General features: G+C 52.4%; 1 protein-coding gene across 1 annotated transcript; it reads left to right on the top strand.

The window, feature by feature from the left end:
• The first annotated feature begins 219 nt into the window (after positions 1–219).
• On the top strand, positions 220–19,747 carry RGSL1 (regulator of G protein signaling like 1). Its single transcript, XM_069023221.1, has 20 exons — positions 220–400; positions 4,325–4,407; positions 4,676–4,750; positions 5,499–5,664; positions 6,513–6,617; positions 6,883–7,044; positions 7,200–8,158; positions 8,669–8,731; positions 10,415–10,646; positions 11,232–11,318; positions 11,705–11,777; positions 12,624–12,852; positions 13,223–13,352; positions 14,051–14,222; positions 14,902–15,040; positions 15,618–15,742; positions 15,913–16,202; positions 18,445–18,540; positions 18,666–18,723; positions 19,041–19,747. Exons 1-20 carry the CDS (start codon positions 220–222, stop codon positions 19,045–19,047), a joined length of 3,432 nt encoding a protein of 1,143 aa, XP_068879322.1. The 3' UTR covers positions 19,048–19,747.
• Positions 19,748–20,527: the final 780 nt, after the last annotated feature.

The following is a 20,527-nucleotide window of genomic DNA, read 5'->3' on the forward strand; positions in this document are numbered from 1 at the left end:
GTGGAATAAAACCCCCTCCCTCCCCGTGGAGCTCCCCAGACCACACACCAGGAAGCATGGAGGGAAGACGGACCTTGGGGCACAGCACCTGGGACAGCCTCATGCAACCCCCCAGGTGCTGCCACCTCCCTCCCCACCCCTTTCTCAGCCACCTCGGTGCCTGTCCCCGTGCCCACCACCCACCTTGTCATCCCTCCCAGGAGCCCATGGCATTGCTCCATGCCCCAGCAGCCCTTTGCACGGCTTGCTCTGGGAGATCCAGCGGCATTCCCGGCAGGCAGCCCCTACCTGCCGCCGGCCGTGCTCCACAGACTTTGCACGGGGCTGAGTGCCTTCCCCGAGCACGTGCTCAACTTCAACAGCACCGGGGGAAGCTGGAAGATGAGAACGTCAGGGGCAGGTGAGATTTGAGACCTAGAAATTGCTTGGCTCAGTTTGTTCTGTACAAGAGTGGAGACTATCCCAGGGAGCACTCAGCACATGACTTTCCCTGAAGTTGAAAGCTGGTCACACTGTGCATTGATTGGCAGGGTTGTTTTTGTTGGGATTCCTCCCCCCCCCGCTTATTTTTTTTATTAGCACTGTTCACACTGTTAAATACACTCCCAGCCAGGCTGAGGCTGTGTTAGCTGTGGCTGGCACATTAATTTCAGCCTAACACACTTCACAGTAGCTCCGTAAGTGAGAGTACAGAAATCCTAAAACCACTGCCTAAGTGGATTAAGTGGTGAATCCAGGCCTGACATTTTAAATTATAAAAGGTAACAGCAAAGTGCTGCTGCCCATGTCCCTCCCTTATGGCTGAATTAAGTCCCTGCCCTGCCACAACACAACCTGGGCTGCTGAAGTCAACAGCCCCAGACACGCGGATAAGGTTACACCAGTGGTTCTGCTTCAGCTGGAGGAGAGATAAGTGAAGGCAGAGCCTGCCACAGGGGCTGTCAGGTGTAAGGGACAGAGCCCAGCCTGCATGGACAGTCCCAAGCAAGGAAACCACAGACAGATGGCAAACAGGCTCAAAAATACTCCTGAGGGGAACACCAGTGTTGTCCTTGCTGAGCAAACAAATCTTGTGCACTCAGGAGACTGAGCATGAAAATCACATATAAAAAGTAATTGTAATATGTTCAAGAAAGGAATGAATATTTAAGGCTGAACTGGAATTCCTCAGGCCTTGGTCAACTCCACTTTTAAGGTGCTGTGGGCCCAATGTCCTATAAACTATTAATATGAAAACAGGATGAGGCTGTACAGGGGGAAAACAATTCCAAGTCTTCCCCCAAAAGCTCATGGTGGGGATATAATACTTATGTGTACACAGGCTGGAGTTTCCCAGATTGCTGGGGCTCCAGACCATCACCCAGAACCAGAAGCAATGCTGAGGCGTTCGGGGTGAGGGGGAAACAACCCCCACCCTCCTGATGGCACCAAAAGGGACAGGCTGGGCTGCTGGGGGAGGCTGTGAGTGGCCAGTGACCACAGGCAGTGAGGCTGACATTGTTTGGGCAGCCTTGGACTTTGCCACCATGGGGAGCAGTGCCAACTGATGTTGGGCAAGGATAAAAATCCCAGCCCCATCCCCTCTGCCCTGGGAACGTGAGACTCTGCCACTGGTCACCTCAGGTCTGCCAAGGGAGGGCTGCTCCCCATGCCAGGGACAGGGGACATGGGTAATTGAGACTGGGGCAGGGGGGGAGCGAAGCCCTCCTGATGTGTTTGATGTTGCAACTCTGCCCTTACCTTTTTTATGGAGTCCAGCCACTCCAAGGTTCCTTCTAAATCTGGGCTGTGCTCATGTGTCCACTTCTTTTTAAAAACCTTTTTGGTTTTTCCTAAATAGCCACCCAGCTTATGTGAGCTCCTCTTGTGAGGAGACAATGTGCCCTGGGAAAACCTGGGAAGCTGCAGCCAGTCTGAGCAGACTCCATCCTGCCAAACCTCTTGGGGTCTCCTCCTGGGGAGAAACTCCATGGAAATGGCCCTGTGCCCTCCCACAGTAACCATGTTGGCCTGTTCCTGCTCACAACTTTAGTCCTTTCCTGGCAGAAGCCATCACAGTCCCACTGAGGTCAGTCCAGAGATGGATGAGCACCCAAGGAGCTACCCCAGCCTCTGAGGATCCTACTGGGCATCTGCTCAGTTGCCAACTGGAAATTTTTGTTGTTGTTGTTGTTTTTTTTTTTTTTACATTACAACCTTTCTCTGAGGACTTTTGAGTCTTTTAAGTGTGAGACAGCCACCACTCCAGCTCATTCCTAGCCCCCCCTCTCATTTCTTGGGGTCAGCAGCATAAATCTTTATGGATCCATGATCAGAGCTACTCCTCCCCTGGGTCTTCCACAACTCCTTTCCACAGCTGGGCCTGGCACCACTGGACAAGCAGGGGTTTTGTGGCTCACGGCTGCCCACATCAGTTTGGTTTTTGGCACAGTAACCAGCCCACGTGGCTGGGCTGTGGCCGAAGGAAGGTGAGCATACATTTCCAAGAGGCTGTGCCAGTGCCAGTAGCCCAGCACTGTCCCCCTGGGGTTCCCAGCACCAGCTCCACAATTAATTTGGAGCTGTCCCTGTATTCATTGGCACTGTCACAAGCTGCTTGCTGAGATGCAGAGCCCTGTTGCTACTGGGAACAGCTTCGCATTCCTGATTTGACAGCACCACCTCGTGAGGTGGGGACACTGTGGGACACTGTCCTTCCCCTCTGCTGCCTGTGCAGACCGTAGGTGACCCCAGGTCTGGCACCACAGCATTATAAAGAGCAGGATCAAATACCCACCTGGGGAGCAGATTCCTCCTCCTGCCAGGGAAACAGGTCACTCCTGCTGCAAGAACGGGTTCCTTCTTTTTCTCCTTCTCTTCCAACTGGAGGTTCTCCAAGGTTGAGTCTCAGGCCCAGCTCTGATGAAGCAAGACAGCTGATAAGAAATGTGGGGTTGGTCTGTTTGGAGCAGACACAGTGGGGTCTCCTGTGAAATTTCCATCCCAGGCTGAGCAGATGCACTGACAGCAACCACACTCAGTGCCAAGGTGCCACCAAGAACGTGCTTTGAAGGCAAGAAGTTTGCCCAAGCAGGGAGAGGGGAAGGGTTTCATTTCAGGACTGCCAAAGTGTGTCTGCAGGGGATTTAAAAAGTGACATTTCACACAATCACAGGATGGGTAAGGTCAGAAGGGACTACTGGACATCACCTGGTCCAGCATCTCAGCTCAAGCAGGGGCGCCTGAGCACAGTACTGAGGATTGTGCCCAGATGGTTCTCAAGTAGCTCCAGTAAGGGAGACTCCACCACCTCTCAGGGCAACCTGTTCCAGTGCTCAGTCACCATCACAGTAAACAAGTTTTTCCTCATGTTCAGGTGGGAATTCCTCTGTTCCAATTTCTGCTCATCCTGTTGCTCAGCACCACTGACAAGAGCCTGGCTCCATCCTCTGGACATCCCCCTTTCAGGCACATACAGACACTGATCAGATCCTCTCTCAGTATTCTCCTCTGAAGGCTAAGCAGGCCTGGAGGACAGCCAGGAGAGAGGTGCTGAGAGCCCTGTGGTCCCCAAGAGCCCTGCAGCCCCCCAGGAGTCACCAGAACATGTGTGTCACAATCAGGGTGGCACTTTGGAACACAGCACCGGAACACAACACCATCATGATGACTGCTGGTGAGTTACCCTCTGCTAGGGGCTTTAGCCCTCTAAACACACCCCAAAAGGTGGAAAAAGGGGGGGAAAAAAAAACAGTATTAAGCTTTGAAATATGGGTCCTCCCTGTAACACAGCCGTGCCTTCATGGAAGAGGACATTTGCAAGGGCATCCACCCACCAGCAGGCTGATGCCAGCCCATCTTCTTACATCCAGATCTTTCAGACTTAAATAAAATTTCACAGGGTAGTGGGAGGTGTTGGACACTGACACTTGTATTGAGTCTTGGGTGGATAAGGTGGGTGATACCCAGTGTCTTGGTAAGGCAGAGAAGCACATCTTGTGCCCTCCACCCACAGCACCTCCCTTCTCCTACCCTATGGATGCCACCACATTTGTGCCCAGCCTCTATGAACCACGTACCTTTGCTACTTAGGAGGCTGCCATTCAAACTTCCCAGCTCCTGCATGCTGCTGGACCTGCAGGTGCTTTCCAAACAGCCTGTGCCACCCATCCCAAAACACATTTCACACACTGTCCCAGCTCCAAATCCTCCCATGTGTGCACAGGACAAGCTTGTACCACATATCCCCTAAAGCTGATTCCCCCCCAAAACTCCTCCTTTGGCTCACATTGATGTCACAGCTGGCAACACAAAGCCCAGATAACTTTCTCTTCTCCCCTTGTAGCATCCATAGCCTCCATGGACATGGGGCTGCTGCTGCGAGATCATGTTTTTGTTGACTTTTTCAACACCTTTTTGAACCTTCCTGTAAGTCCACTCTGCACCATAAAACCTGGGACCTTTCAGAGCTCTCCTTAGGTGAACTGTCTGTGGCATTAGAGGCCCCAGGAATACTGGGACTACACCACATACAGGCTGAAAAATGAGGGAAACCTGAGGATCTCAGCTTGGAGATAGAAGTCTAAAAGGGAATTCGATGCCCTTCTCTGTAGTGGGAACTAACTAGAACAGCTAGGCTCTGGGCTCCTCTGCCACCCTCCATCTCTGTCTGCTCTCCCTTTCCATTTTGATCCAGGTTTTTGGCCAGACACCCATTTACATCAGTGGCATAGGCCGGTGGTACCTGTGGCCAGAGCTGCCGAGCCACCTGGTGAGAACATGCCCCTTGTTAGGAGGGAGGAGGGGGAGGAGGAGGGGGGAGGAAGAGCACAGGGCAGGGGAGGGAAGGAGCCGGTTTCTCATCGCCAAGACCCCTCCCTGGCTCTCCTGTTCGTGCAGCTGGGGGATCATTTCAAACTCAGGCGTCATTTCGCTTTTAAGCCCTGGGCGGAGCACAAGGCATTTAAAGTCCTGCTGCAGTTTATGGGGTCTATCTATAAACACCGAGATCTGGAGCGAAGAAGAGCATGTGTGGTGGCAGAGAAGGACACAAACATCAGCCCCTTGTCCTGTATTCCTCCTGAATTCAACAGGAGTGAAGCCCTGTTGATCACCAGGCTGGCTCAGCCCTCTCCCACGCGCGTCCCCGTTCCTCACAGCCGCCAGCGCCGCTTGCAGCGCTCAGATCCCAAAGCAAAAGGGAACCTGCTTCTCTGGCAGCTCCCGGGAATCTGCCATGCCTCCCTGCCTGGGCTCTGGGAAGGCGGGGAGGCTGCTAGGAGAGGCAGCCTCGCTGGAAGCACTGCAGCAGCCGTGCAGCGCCGGGGCTCCCACGTTTGTAGGCACAGCTTTTGGGGACACAAGCAGGGGCTATAACTTGAGTATCCCCCTTCTGCCTCAGCATCAGGGTGGCTTTCATCGCCATAAAGCAACAGGGCGCCTTCCCCACCCCCTTCCCCTGTAGCAGGGACCTGTTACTCACCCTAATCCCCGGGCAGAAGCCGGCTCCTTCCCCACAGCTAATCCTCTCCTTGGGCACGGGGTTCGCAACGCAGGATCCTAGCCCGGCGGCTTTACTGGCTTGGCTGGAAAAGCACCGGCTGCCTCACTTCTGCAAATCCAGCCTGTGCCTCCACCTCGTCCTCTGCCAGAAGCTCCTGGGTTTCATTCGCTCGGTGGAAGCAGGTGAGTCATCGCGGCATGGAGGAAATCGGATCGGCTTCTCCTCTGCAGCTGGGCTTCCTCTCTCCGGGGCTGTCACTGCCTGGTTCCTGCCCAGTGGGTCGTGCCTCTGCTCCGGGTTAAGAAGGGGTTGCATATCCCAGTTTTAGGGATGCAGCAGGTCCCGATGGGATGTGCAAGGATTTACTCCACTACTCTGTTAATACAAGCTCCCTAAGTACCTGCCTAGGAGGGCTTACCAAGGGGTCCAAGGGTGGAGCGGGGCTGGAGAGCACCGTGGGGCACGGGAAACAGAGGTGCTGATGTTTCAGGTTTGCTGCTGTGCGGGGGTGCCCTGGGAAGACATGCTGTGGTCTCTCTTACTGGCAACAAGTCTGGATTATGCTCACTTTGCCCCTAAAATGATCCTTCTCAGTCCAGCCAGGTGCTTCATCAACTGGCATGTCAACTGCCCCTTGAAAGAAAGCTGTGGCAGCAGGAATGCAGATTCTCATTTCAGAAAAATAAGCAATTCACCAAGGCTTTTCCTGAGTATATTGCTGCTGCTTCTTCAGTTGGGTTGAAACTAAAAGCTGGAGGAAATTGAGGGCAAGCCACAAACTCGAGCAAGAAAAGATGGACATTTGCAAGGAAGAGAGGCACAACAGCTGGACAGGCTGTCCCTGACAGGAGCGAGTTATCCTTGCAAACACCATGTGTGCATCCCACAGCCTGTCTGAAACTCCCAGTTCAGGGTGATTTGCTGGTCTCCCTCCAGCAGTCTCTTTCAGGGAGGTTGGAGGGTGCTGGCAGGAGCTAGAGAGTTTTCTTGCAGGCAACCCCTGATGTCATCTGTGCACTCCATCCTGCAGCCGAGCTTCTGAACTGGCAGAGCGCTGACCAGTGGCTGCTGGAGAGGTGCATCAGTGGGAGCCATGGCATGCGGCACTTCCGGGCCTTCGTCCAAGGAACAGCAGGTGGGCACGGGATGCTCCACAGCCCCTTCCCAGCCAGCCATGGGCCACCTGTCCGGCAGGACACTGGCACAGAGCTGGGGGCATGGGTAAGATCCCAGAGAAAGCTTTGGAAGGTGAGCCAGCAGCAGAGCTGGGAGGAAGATGCATAACCCTGGCTTTTCTCTGCTTTTCCCTTGGTTCATCCAAGTGATCTTTCCTTCTGCTTCATCCATCCTCGGGGCTTTCAGGGATTCCTTCCAACTCCCAGCCCTTGTCTGATCCATAGGGGAAGAACTGATCGACTTCTGGCTCATCACTGAAAGGCTCCTGGATCTGGACGAGTCAGATGGGTGTCAGAGAGACCTGTTCTTGTCCCTGGTCCACAGGCTGAGAGCCACTCACTTGCGTGAAGGCTCCAGCGTCATCACCCTCTGCACCACCATCATTGGTAAGAAACACAGGAGCTGGGGATGAGCACTGCCCTTCCAGAGAGGTGGTCTTTCCTGGATACTCACAGGGAGGTGGGATACCATCCCCTTCTTGGTTTGGCTGGGGAACTGCATGGAGCCATCTCCCCATCGTAATTCCCTGCATCCATTTCAGGATCACTGCCGAAAGCCAAGCACATCCAGTCCATCAGCACCAGGAGGGAGATCCTAAGCAAGATGCAGGAACAGGCCCTTTTTATGATTCAGAGTTACTGGCTCCCTAAATTCTTCATGCACTGCAAGATGGGAATGGAGGAAGAGGAATCGTGCCAGCCTTTGCTCCAGGAATATCAGGAATGTTTATCACAGGCCAGCTGGCAGGAACCCCCAGGCCTTTCAGAGCCCTTCCCCACAATGCACATCAAAAGGAGACAGGGTGTGTCAGGGCCCTACTGCAGCCTGAAGACCAAAGCAGAAATGTGGGCTCTGGTCAAGGAGGGGAGAGACACCCAAGAAGTGAAGATGGCCACTTTTCAGGTGAAACCAGAGAGGCAGCCAGGGCCAGCTGGGAGAACAGAGGAATTGTGTCTGGATAAGGATGCTTTGGGATCGATTCCCCAGCAGTCAGAGCATCCTGCAAATACTGCCTTTGGAGGCAAACGAGGAGTAACCTTTCCTGGAAGACCTCAGTCCAGTGCAAAGCAGGATCTAGAAAACCTCTGTAAGGAGAAAATCTTCTCTGACCTGCTTCCCTCTGCATCTCTTGCCCAGCTGCCATCCTTGAAAAAGCCAGTCAAGACCTTGGATTTCCTTCCCTGGGCCCTTAGTGCTGAGGCCTGTGCGGGATGGCCCTTCAGAGACTTCCTGCAGTGCCAGAGCCGGTCCATGGAGACTCATCTCCTGGATCTGTGGCACGACCTGGAAGAGTTTCTGCCTGTGGTGCTGGACCCCAGCAGAGAAAACAGCTTCTTCCTGCGCCATTTGATTGGGGAAAAGATCTGCAAGACCTACCTGGAGGAGGACAGCTTTGAGAAGCTTCCCTTGGACACCAGGACTCTCGTGAGTTTGTGGAACCATCTGATATGTGGAGAATTCTCCCCCTGGATATTCAGAGCACAGAAGGAGATTTGCAAGGTACACAGGGGTGCTGGCAGTGGTCAGCCTGGGAGGTACAGCTGGCATTGGCCCCCCATGGTGATGTGAGGGCTGTGAGAATGTTTAGGAATTGAGGCATTTGGAAAATTAAGAGGAAAAGAGATTAGGAAGGGAAAACTTGTGGTCACCTTGTACTGGACCAGTGACCAAGATACTCCAGGCCAGTGGAGAGGAGCATCCTCACTAGTTTGCTGGGCAGTAGAGCAGAGGTGAGCAGTCACTGAACATCTCTGATGACCCTGGCTAGATGCACATTCCAAGGGCTAGGAATGACAGGGCAGTGGCCACCCTTTTGCATCTGTCACTGGTTCCAGCACAACCCCAGTAAAACATATTTAGCACCCCAGCCCTTTTGGGCAGCCCCTGGGCAGCCCAATGGACCAAGCTGGATGTGCAGGCTTGTCCTGGGCATCTCAGCAAGTTGTGAGCCATCCATGGCACCAGCACTGTGACACTGCCTGAGCACAATCCCCCTTTGCTCCTCCTCAGCTGCTCTGCTGCCTCTATGAGGAATTTCTGGCTGACGATGACAGGACGTTCCTCCAGTTTATGGTAAGGGGAATGCACAGGGGCATCCTCGGGGGGGGTGTGCAGGCACCACTGGGGATGTGAAAAGTTGGAGAGAGAGAGAAGGAGGGACGAGAAGCCCAGCATTAGCTGGAGGTCCAGCATCCCAGGATATCCGCAGCCAATGCTGCCACAGGGTGACACAGCAGATCCTACCCAGTTCCAGCTTCCTGGAGCAATGATCCTTAGCTCTTCCAGCATAGCATCCTCTTAAGTTGGCAGCACTGCAGGCACACCCTGCAAGAGCTCCCTGAGACAGGTGGTGATCCTGCCTAAAAGCAGGGAGAAACATATTTGCAGGCTTTTAGGGCAGGCAGGGGTGAGCCCAGCGCTTCTGGGAATCGATCTCCCCTGGCTTTTTTCCTTGCCCACCCTACTAATGTGTAATTATTACTGCTATTAATGTGACTCATCTGCATGACACACATGGGATGACCCTGTCCCAGCAGCAGTACCTGGCCAGCACAAGGGGGAAGAAGCCATGCAGCCTTTTAGCCTATGACTCAACCACCCTCAGGTTTTCCACATACTTTTTTCTACCAAAAAGGATGATATAAGAAATCAGAGTCACACAAGCACTCTTCCCAGACTATTATTCCTCCTGGCATATCCCATAATACCTACCCCAAATTCCAGCATTACACCCAGAAACCTCCTTGCAGGCAGAACCCCCTGAGCATTCCACCTGCTTTGGTACCTGCTCAACCTATGCAGGCAATTTTTTTCACTGCAGATGGTGTTCTTCAAACCAATTGTTTTCCCCAAAATGAAATGTAAAATCAGCAGCTGATCCTGGAATTGTTAAGGAGAGGCTGTCAGGGCTTGGTATCTTCAAAGACCTGGCTCCCAGAGTCTCAGCCAGTGATAGCTGAGCATTTTGGAAAAGTCAGCTGGCAGCTCCTGACCCTGACTCATTAACTGCTCTTGGTTGGAAGTTAATTAGCTGCCCAGGTTTTTATGCATCTCTTGTCAAGGAAATCTCCCCTCCGAGGCCAGAGCTGGTCTGGGAGTCCAATTAGCACTGCAGCAGGCGTTGGGGTTGTGCTCTCTGTGGGCACGATCCCCTGAGCCAAACTCCTCCTGGGTCTCCTGCTCTGGTGTCAGGGGAACTGCTGTGGGCTTAGCAGGTTTATTTTTGGTGCCTGCTCTCAGATCTCAACCAGAAACCAGACACTCTGCCCCTGCTTGGCGAGCTTGCAAACTGTTTGTCCATGGGGAGAGGCAAAACCTGCAGGAGGGTCTTGGGAGGGATGAGGGAGGCACTCCCAGGGCACCAGCTGGAGCCAGCCCCAGCGACAGCAGCCAACAAAACAGGACACAAGGCTACCAGGCTGCTGGGGACACCTTCAGGGTTGTTTTCAGCCCTCCTGGAGGGATGTTGAACTCTTCAGGAAAGCTGCAAGGCCATGTCTGGCCTACCACTGGCTGCCTGTCCCCAGTACATCCCAGCTGCAGGCAGCTGTGAGCCGGATTTAGGCAGCTGCATGGGTAGGTGTAAGGTCTATGCTGAACTTTGTGTTCGCATAGATTCCTTCTAGACTGCCTAAAGCTCAAGCAGAGATCTAAATTGGGCAAGCTTGTAGTCTGACGCACAGTAAAACATGTGGGCACAGTGCTGGAGATGCAGAAGATGCTGTGTGCCATCATCCTGCCCTCTTCTCGCCACAGGCTCCAGGGAGCGATGTCCCCATGCCCAAGGTGCCAGGCCATGCTGCTGGCAGATGGGAACATTTCTACCTGTCCCAGAGGATGAACCAGTCCCTGAAGCTGAGCCAGGTCTTGCATGGCACAAGGAACTTGGAAGGGATCTCCTCCGAGCACTGGCAATTACTTGCTGCTCGGGACCTCCAGAAAGGGGGCTCCATCCAGGCAGAGATGAAACTGTTCCTTGGCAGCACTGGTAAGAGGAGGCTCAGAATTCCTGATGTGGCTCACGTTGGCTGAAGCTCTGGCAGTGACCAGTGACCCTAAACAGGTCAGGGACATCATGGAGTGGGTTGCTACAGTGGGTCTGGGAGCCTTCATTTGTAATCAAAGCTTTGGCAGTGATCTAAGGGCCAAATTCTCTGGCCAGTACCAGAGCCACACCCCTGCACTGGCCTGGGTCACCAGATCAAATGAAGGCTGCAGCAAAGTGACTAAAGCCCAAAGCTCCTGCCATCCCAGTTCCACATCTTGGCCTTTTCCTGAGGATGCTGGGACTGGCCATGCTGGTGCTACTGGTGTAACCCCTCAGCTTTGTTCTCTCATGCAATCTTTTGAGAATGACACCAAGTTTCTGGGCACCTGCGGTCACCTGTAGCACCCTTGTAACTTGTGGGCCGTCAGTTGTACCCAAAAAATGCAGTGTCACAGGTAGAGCACGGAATGGGACACACGAGGAAGGTAACAAGTCAAAATCCAGCCCTCAGAGCCAGTGCTGAAGGGCTGTCATAGCCAGAGGTAATGGACATGGGATCTGTCTCCTCTCCTCTCTCTGATGCAGAATTCCAGAGGATGACGGCAGATGAGCTGGCTGTGGGTAGCCCAAGCAAGGAAGAGGAGCTTCTGCAGCTGATGAGTGCAGCACTTGGTGAGTCCAGTCCGGGCAGACAAGAGGCAGGGTGGGCTCCCAAACATCAATCACCCTTGTGGGGGTGTTCCAGGGACTGGGCAAGTAGGGCTCTTCCTTACAGGCATTGCATCATCTGGGGGAACTTCTCCAGAAGGAAAGGCCTATCCATCCATGACAGGCTGTATTCTGGGGCATTAATCCAGCCAGGGAGGGTGGGAATGGGGGATTTCTCTGAAGCAGATGCTGAGGAGGTCAAACCATGAGAGGTGAAGAGCTCCCACAGTACCCAGTGTCTCCTGAGCCAGAGTCACCACACAAACACCATGTGGAGGCTCCAGGGTCCAGCTGTGAGCAGGCTCTGGCTGTTACCTGAGGAAGAGGCCGACCCTGTTCTGTCCCCACAGCTGTTGCATCTGAGAGGATTGCTAGAGAGAATGCTGTTGCTGCTGCAAGAAAGAAGTCATCTAGAAGACGCAGGTCTGGCACTTTGCAGCACAGAGCTTTGCTATTTCCACTCGTTCAGATTTTTCCCTGTCATGCCACTGCTCCCTGTTTGGTCATTTGGCCCTTTCAGATGTAGGCATAGGTGGCCTGTGGGTCTAAACTGCAATTACCAGGGAAAGGAGAAAAATTAACACCCCCACCCTCTACCCCCTGTTCAGATTTACTCTTCACATCTTGTGCAGGTCTCATGCACTTCATCCTCAATCAAGTCCTGGAATGCCACCTCGGCAGTGCTCAGATTCCCAGAAAAATCCCTTAAAATCACTCTGTAGCGATACTTAAATCTCTGGACTTGTGTCTCACCTCCTGGGAATACTCTAGCTGTGAGTCCTTGCAGCTCCACACTGGGACACAAAGCAAATGGAAAAATGATGGTGAGCACCTGGGTTGAGCTGATTTCTTCAGCCCAGTTATGCAAATGCACCCTGCTCAACGTCCATCCCACCCCAAGGGGCCAGACAGCACCTGCTATAAATGCATTTTTCTATGAACCATCAGCCAGTACATTGATATTCCATCCAGACCCTCACCCCAAACCTACCAAATCGCTTCTGGGCCTGTAGGCTGCTGGACTGGAGGAGGAAACACTGCAGATAAGCAGGACAGACAACCTCAAGGCTGTCAAGTGCAAGAAGAGAGCCCAGGGGAGAGTATCTAGTGCCCTGTACCATTGTCCAACCTCCTCCAGGAACAGAAGTCCAGTGGGACCCCAACCCTGGGGCTACCCCCTATCAGCTGCTTCCCCCCCTTCCACCAAACTAGTGTCCTCCTCATGCATCTAGCTGCCCTTGATGCTCTCTCTGCTCTCCCATCTGGCAGGGTTAAGGAGCAGGATGAGGAGGATGAGGAGGATGAGGAGGATGAGGAGGATGAGGAGGAAGAGCAGTACCAGCAGAAGAAAAAGAAGCAGAAGCAGACACAGAAGCAGAAACAGAAGGAACAGCAGCAGCAGCAGCAGGAGGATTTGTTGCCCTGGAACAAAAAGCCCAAGTCTAGGCATCGTCATCAGATGCAGGAAGGCAGAGAGGAACTCAAGACAGAGAGAATGGTAAGGAAAGACACTGTCTGCTGGCAGGCTGAGGATGTTTGCCAGGCAAGAAAGCGAGGAGATGCTGTGAGACAAATGATGTCACATAAATGGGGTGAGGTTGCAAAATGGCAGCAGGGAAAGGGTTCCTCCTACAGGCTCTGGAGTCCTGCTCACGCAGACTTCACCACATCTGGTCAGGACTGGCCAAGTGATTCACCCCATCACCTGTGGCCACCAGCGAAACTGAGAAATACTGGAAAGCAAAGATGATGGATGGGTCACAAATCCCACTGCCAAGGCTACTCCAGCTCATAGTGGTGGGTCCAAACAGGAGGGCTCTGTCCAGGAGCAGCCCCTGGCTGATGCCACCTGTGCCATGTCTCCACAGCAATGGGCTTGGGATGCCATCCGGGATCTTGTCAGAAGCTTCTGCAAGTTCCAGAGGGACATGGAAAATTACAAACGCCGTGCGGAATTTGAGGAGTTTCTCCGTCAGGAGAGAGGAAACGAGAGGGAAAGTATGTCCAGTGTCCTGCCACCCCTTCTCCTCCCTCCCCAGGACATGCCTCGGTTTAGGTAGAGAAGAAAATGGAGGAAACGTGTGCCTTATCTCCCACAACCATGACTTATTGCCCCGTTACGCTGTTGCATCTCTCTCAAACAATGTTGTCTACGCAAGTTTGCATCCCTGCCTCAAAAAAAACTCCCAAAACAGGAAACACTAAATGGAGCTAAGGTGAGACAGGCCAGAAAAATAAACAAAAGGAAATTGTTTTCTGGGCAACAGGGAGCTGACCTAAACAGAAAGTTTACTCACAGGCTTGAGAGGAGGCTGGAAAAGCAGTTAGAAAAGTAATCTACTAAACACACAGAAACCCCGAATAGATAAGAGAATTTTTTATATGGGGGAAACAACAGATTTTTCCCTTTCATCCTCACTCATCTGCTTGTGGGCTCTGTCAGAGCCAGGGCAACAGCTAGACAGACCAGGGGGCTTTAGGAACAGGCCATTCCCTATGGAAACAGTGAACATAAAGACTCCATGGGTGCAAAGAGGAGGAGGGATGGAGGAGATTACTAAGCTAGTTGGAAGGTGTCATCCACAGAGGTAGAAAGGTCCTCAGCAAATTGAATGCAGGTAAGGGAAGCACAGGTGAGGTGAAGGAGCAAACTCAGTGCTGGGGAGCAGGACGCAGCATCTCTTCCCCTGTCTCAGACCTGCCCATCAAGGAGAAGAAGAGCCAAAGTCTCTCAAGGACCCCCCGCTCCCGCAAGGGCAAAGCCCGTCTGGAAAAGGTGACGCTGATAAAACGCCGCATTTTGGACAAACAGGTAATCGTCGTCAACTTCCTCGTCGATGACCTCCGCTTTTACCTGGAGATGGACAAGTAAGTTCTTCCTCCATCAGGTGCTTGGGTACCACCACAGAATCCCAGAATGGTTTGGGTTGGAAGGGACTTTAAAAGTCATCTTGTTCCAACTCCTGGCCATGGGCAGGAACATCTCCCACTGGACCGGGTTTCTCAAAGCTCTATCCAACTTGGCCTTGGCACCAGCCTCCCTTGGCCCTGGCCCAAAGCCATCTCTGATGGAGACCTCCAAATCCTCCACTTCAGCTTGCAGTCATCCCCTTGCTACAGGTTCCTGTTTGAAATCCTTTTGGTTTGGTAGTCCCAAGCAATCCAACATTTTGCCTACACCATTCTGGAAGTCCCAGTTGTGGTGGCATTTCTCCCTTGACTTTGTTCATGTTCCCAACAAACCTGTAAGACCAATCCATGGCCAATGTACACCAGCCCTACAGCCAACACCCCCACAACAGGCAAATCCCCAGCTTTCAGTCCTCCTCTTTTCCCAAAAAGGGAGAACATCACCTGCCCCAGGTGAATCCTAGGACCATGAGGGTGGCAGAAGAGGGAGGTGGCTTTTCATACCCTGTGTCACTGTTCCACACCTTAAGGACTGCTTTTTCTGGCCAAGCAAATACTAAATTAAGCAAGAACATGACTGTCTAGCCTGACAGTTACCAGCACTTGTCTCAGAGCAAGACCCCACATGCCTTTGCAGGTTTTCCAGGTTGGCTGACTCCATGGAAGCTGTGGCACCCTGCAGCATGCAGTCAGAAAAGCACGTTGCCTTTCTCAAAAAGAAACTTGACATCATCAGCAGACTCTTCCTGAACTCTGATATCCCCCCAAAGCTGCGGGTGAGACCCTGGGACCTGCCCAGGAAGGCTGGAGACTGCTGCCAGCTCACTGCTCAAGGCAGCGCAGCTGGGAACAGTGGTGGGGAAAGAGAAACAGGCAGGGCTCTGGATCTGCTGTGGTGATTTTGGGGCATGCTCTGGAGCTTGGGACTTCTACATGGGCTGTGAGGGGTGGGAAGCAATCCCCCACCAGACCCAGATAGACTGAGAACAAGCATGTGAATAAGGATGGAAGAAATGGGGATTATCCATTACCTGCTGGACAAATGTCACGGCTGAAGCATCAGGATGCTGCTGCACAGCACCAATCCAGTCCTTTCACTGTCCAGAAGCCAATGCCACCATCACCTCCTCCCCACTGCACCCACTCCATCCCCTTCCAGTAGCACTGCCATCTCCCCTTTGGAGAGCACAATGCTTTCCACAGAAATCCAGGTGGGATCCTGCCCTTATGTCCGGGGCATGCAGCCAGGATGTAATTTCATTCTTTTCTTAAAGACTGCTGAGGTGGGGCCAGGGAGAGAAACCCAGCCCCATCAGGAGTGCTGCAAACTGTTTTGGTTTCTTCTGTGCCCAGGTCAACATCTCTGAGAAAGAGAGGGATTTAATCTGGCGTTTATCTTCCAAGGGGCCAGTGACCCGGGCCATCTACCACAATGCCAAGGTCACCCTCTTCCCCATCCTGATGTACTTCTGGAGAAGGTACCTATCTATCCCCTCTCTCCCAAGGTGGAGGAGGCTCTGTGGATGCCAGCCTTTATCTCCAGCCACTCGTTCCTCTGACATGCTGAAAATGCAGATGAAACACTCCCCAGGAGCTCAGCTGGAACTTTCTCCTTGGAGCTCCACTGTCTCCAGTGTTTCTCACACAGGTTCTGCACCTGGACAGTGATGAGGAGCTTTCGGGCCTATGCAGAAGTCAGGAGCTCTGAGATCCATGACAAGGAGAGGAACTTTGAGCTCATGAAGGGGGACAAGAGCTCCCGGGTCCAAAAGGAGGAGCGGAGTTCTCAGGTTCCCAAGGCAGGCAGGAGCTCCTGGGATCACAAGGAGGACAGGGTTCCAGCCTCTTCACCTCCTGCAAAAGCCTCCTCCAAAGTACCCAAGATCCACGGTCCCAGGAAGCTGGTGGCCACTCCCTCTGCTGCACGTTTTGCTCCAGGTTTGTTCTTCCAGTGCAGACACATCCAGACCTGGGGGTTTGGTATTCTACAGGGTTCCCTTTAAAAGACCCCCTCTTTCACACAGCTTTGAGGCTGTATATGGTGTAGGCCTGCTGGAAAAATGGAATGGAGTATTTTTTTCCTGTCAAAATGAGTCAAAACTGTCCAGTGGGATTTTAGAAATTTTCTTTGGTGAATAGGGAAGTGAGCACAGAGACTTCCTAAGCAAAGGACTGTTGTGTAATTCCTATTTATTTCAATAACGGAGTTAAAAATACTCAGGAATACCCCCTGAAACAGAAATAAAAACCCCAGTCTTTTGAGTTGCAAATCAAATGGGAGCAGGAAAAGGAGAACGACTGTGCAGCCAAACACCAGGCACAGTGGCATTCCATGGAGGGTGCTTTGAATATCTGGCATGGAGAATAAGCTCCATCAGGATTTGAGGTGACACATCCAGGGAAAGAGATGTTTTTTCTTTCTCATACACTTGTTTAGTTTCAGTACACTGAGTAACTCTAAACTGAACAACACAAAGTGGTGCTGAGTGCTGTCAGTCAGCCTGACAACCCACTCCTTGGCTGAATATTCATTTGGAAATTGTCTAATTGATTTTTGATTAAAGGGGAAACCGAAATAGGCACATACTAATCTTGCTTTGATGGATGAGTGGGCGTCAGCAAGCTGCTGTTCTGCTCCCTGTCATTTATCACTGTCAAGTTCTGGTTAAAAAGCAGCAGAGTTGGAGGATTTGGATCCCTCCAGGCAGGTGCTTGAGCTCCTGGTCCACAGCAGGGCTGGGGTGACAGAGCCCTGTGCTCCAGGAATGCCAAGCCATCTCTGTAGCTCAAACCACCTCACACCTTGAGTATTTCCATGGACAACATCCAGTGTTCAGCTTGGGTCTCCAACTTGTTACACAGCTTCACTGCACTTCCAGGACCTTCTCAAACATAGTTGTTTTAATGCAAAAGTCACCAAAAAACCTCATGTATCACATATGTATTCCGAGCTAGTGACAAGAACAAGGACAGTGTTTGCCAGGGTCTTCAGGGAGCAGAGAGAGTGACATTTAAGCTGATTTAGATTAGAGATAAGGAAGTTGTTTTTTACACTAGAGGGTGGTAAAACACTGGTACAGGTTGCCCAGAGAAGCTGTGGCAGCGCTATCCCTGGAAATGTTCAGGATCAGGCTGGACAAGGCTCTGAGCAACCTGGTCTAGTGGAAGGTGTCCCTGCTTATGGCTGGGGACTGGACTAGATGGCCTTGAAAGGTCCCTTCCAACACAAATTATTCTGTGATTAAATCAGTGCAAACTGTTGCAAGGGTTAGGACAGTCCCAAGCAGCACAGCCTGCTTTTAACTACAGCCACAGAGAGCAACTGCACTGGGAGCTGCTCTGGACACATAGAAGACTGTGATCTCTCCAGCATGGACATTAATCGCACAGAGACTGTCCCTGGGACAATAGTCCCCAAGCCACCGCTCCTTGCTGCATCTCACAGGGATGAGTAATGGGAGCCAGGCAGAAAAAATCCCTCAGCTTTCCTGGCATGTAGGGACAAGATGTGTGACCCAAAATAGCTGCTGTTTCTGACTGTGCTGATGTCCACACCAGCTCCTGAGACACTTTCCTGCACCTTAGGCTTTCACCAATGACATTTCTGTAAGGATCTTGCTTTTCTGACGTTTAGATAAAAACTTGCTTTTGAGCTTGGGGGGGGGGGGGGGGGAATTGGTTTCGTTGCCTTTTTAAAAGCACCGAAATTGCTGGGGAAAGCACCTGTAATTTCAGAGAAAACTTCCTGTCACCCACCTTATTTTGAGGGCTGCGCAGACGCCGTGTGAGGAGGGCTGGGCGGTGGCAGGCAGGGACCTGCGAGCAATCACCAGGCGTCACTGTGGCACTGTCGCTGCCTGAAAGCGTGGCCACACTGCCCGACCCCAGGGTGACTCCTGGGACAAGCTGCCCAGGCAGACACAAAGCTTGGCACATTTCCCTATCTCCCATTTCTTCCACCCAGGACCCCCCCAGCCTTGCCACAGCACCAGCTTGGGACACGTCACCCCCATCCTGCAGCCCCCAAACTGTTTTGCAGTCAGGGAGATCTGGGTAACTCAAGTCCTTGCTCAGCCATCCTTCCTTGTGCTCTGGGCAAGCCCCAAGTGATTTGAGGGGGACAACACAGCTGTACTCCCTCATTTGCCATTGGAGCACTCCATGTCTTTTCCCTCACCAGGTAAAAAGCCTATCATTATCTTCACGTTGTCAGAAGGGCTTGAGCTCCTGCTGCCACGGCCCCAGAAGAAAACTGAGCATTCAGAGGAGCAAAAGGGTGAGCCAGCACTGAAAGGGACCCTCCTGCTCCTGAGGGGAGCTCTGGCGGTGGGGATGGGAGCTGGGCTTGAGGGCTCCCTGCAGCAGCCCATGGTGGGAAGTTTGTGCTGTTGTTTTTCTCAGATTCCGATCTGAGTGGGGAGAAGAGGCCCTCGCTCAGCGAGTCTGCCCTGCAGGGCAGGTAGGTGGTCCCAGAGGTGTTCACCTCCTCCAAACCACACCAGCACAGGCTGTGGCTCCCCTTAAATCCCAAGGGTTTGTGCAGGATGTTGCTCACCCCCACCATCTCCAGTAACAGTCACAGAAAACTCCCAGCTGCTGCACCTCTCCATGCCCAGAACTCCTCCCTGGGACACAGCCCTATGCTCATCCCTGATCATCCTCTCCATGGCCAGAAATACTCCCTGGGAGCACACAGCCATGTGCTGGTTCCTGATCACCCTCACCCTGCCTCCAGCAACAGCAGCCACTGATGCAGCATCTCTTCCTTCCCTCCAGGAACTAAGGGTAGGACAGCCCGCCCTTGAGCTGGAGCCCTCCCAAAACACCACCCACGAGTGGGATCCAAGGAAGCTGAGCAGCCTGGACACAAGGAATTGTTTGCACTTAGTCAGCAATAAGACCTAAAAATAAAGCAATTCACAGCATCCTCCAGCTTACCTGGTGACAGCACAGCAGCTCACAGCTCTGCAGTCGTGGCAGGGACATGCTGTGACATGTGTTACCAGCTGAAATACCACACAAGCCTCCTTCCTCACATGTATCTGTAAAAGGTATCTCAGCTCCTCACCTTTCTACAAAAATTAAATACTTCCTGTGGGTGGCAAGGCTGAGAGAGCCTACTTGGTTCACTTACTCAGCTGTCCCTGGCTGCTGAGATGGTGCCTGTTTTGCCAAAGCTTTTCTGATTTTCCAACAAAATCAGCTCGTGCTTGACTGGGGCTTCAACATGCTTTTTTTTGGTGAGGTTTTGGTTTTCTGTTGTTTTTTTTTAAAGCCAGTATGTTTAAAAAGCACTAACCAAATCATAGCAAAGGCCCCAATTTTCCCCAGGTGAAACTGAGTCAAAGTGGCTTTGCCAAGTCACCAGGAAGCTGTGGAAATCACAAATATTCTTTGCACCTCATGAAGAAAAGACCACAACCTTTATCAGTTTGTCGGAGGCAAGCTCTCAGCTTTGTCATTTTCAGCTATTTTTAACCACTTTTTAATCCCAGATCCTAGAAGAGTGCAACCTGGGAATAACACCAGGTACATTTTGAAGGCAGATGACAACATGTTTCGTATTTATCACTTATGATTATCAACACTTTGCTTCTTGAGGATCAAAACTACCCAAACCCAGTAACTTTTACTTAAATGAAGTGCTTAGGAAGCTGATGCCATTTCTACAACATGAAATGTGACCAACTCTCAAAATTGCCCTTGTGCTGGAAGTTGATTTTGCCCTGAAAGCTTTCAGGCCCAAAAACTTGCTGTGTTTTTGTGAGCTCTTCACTAACGCTCCTGAGCCCAGCTGAGCCCAGGCCCTCGAAGGCCTCACAGATGTGCCTGAAGCCCAGCACAGCAAAACCACAGCTAAGAACAGGCTTCACTCCACTGCTTCTGTGGGCTGGTTTGTGGGTTTGTTTTTCAGAGCAGCAGATGAGGCATGCTGAGCTTGGAGCACCCCCGTGCACACAAACATGTCCTCAGCATGCAAGACCCAGGACAGGGAGAATCTGATCCCATCACACTGGGCTGAGCCAGCTGTCCCGGGGGGCCCCAGCAGAGGAAAAAGGCAGAGGCACAGCAAATACAGGCAGCACAGCAGGGGAATGAAGTGTGTGGGGCCAAATCACACCTTTGGGCATCATCCATGGGCTGCAAACCTGCCCAGGGCAAAGGAAAGCAGCACCTCCCAGGTCGGCATCAATGCTGGGAGCCATCAGCACTAATTTTGGCAGTTGGTTCTGCCCCCAGCACAGTGCCTGTGCCCCAGACAC

This window comes from Aphelocoma coerulescens, chromosome 8 (genome assembly GCF_041296385.1).
Source record: "Aphelocoma coerulescens isolate FSJ_1873_10779 chromosome 8, UR_Acoe_1.0, whole genome shotgun sequence".
Classification (NCBI taxonomy): domain Eukaryota; kingdom Metazoa; phylum Chordata; class Aves; order Passeriformes; family Corvidae; genus Aphelocoma; species Aphelocoma coerulescens.

What these genes read in the sequence shown, in the direction of transcription:
- RGSL1 (XM_069023221.1), top strand. Translation starts at nt 220, where the DNA reads ATGCCCCAGCAGCCCTTTGCACGGCTTGCTCTGGGAGATCCAGCGGCA. An exon ending in GAGAGGAAACGAGAGGGAAA is followed by an intron (nt 13,353 to 14,050) that starts GTATGTCCAGTG and finishes CCCCTGTCTCAG; the next exon opens with ACCTGCCCATCAAGGAGAAG. An exon ending in ATATCCCCCCAAAGCTGCGG is followed by an intron (nt 15,041 to 15,617) that starts GTGAGACCCTGG and finishes TTCTGTGCCCAG; the next exon opens with GTCAACATCTCTGAGAAAGA.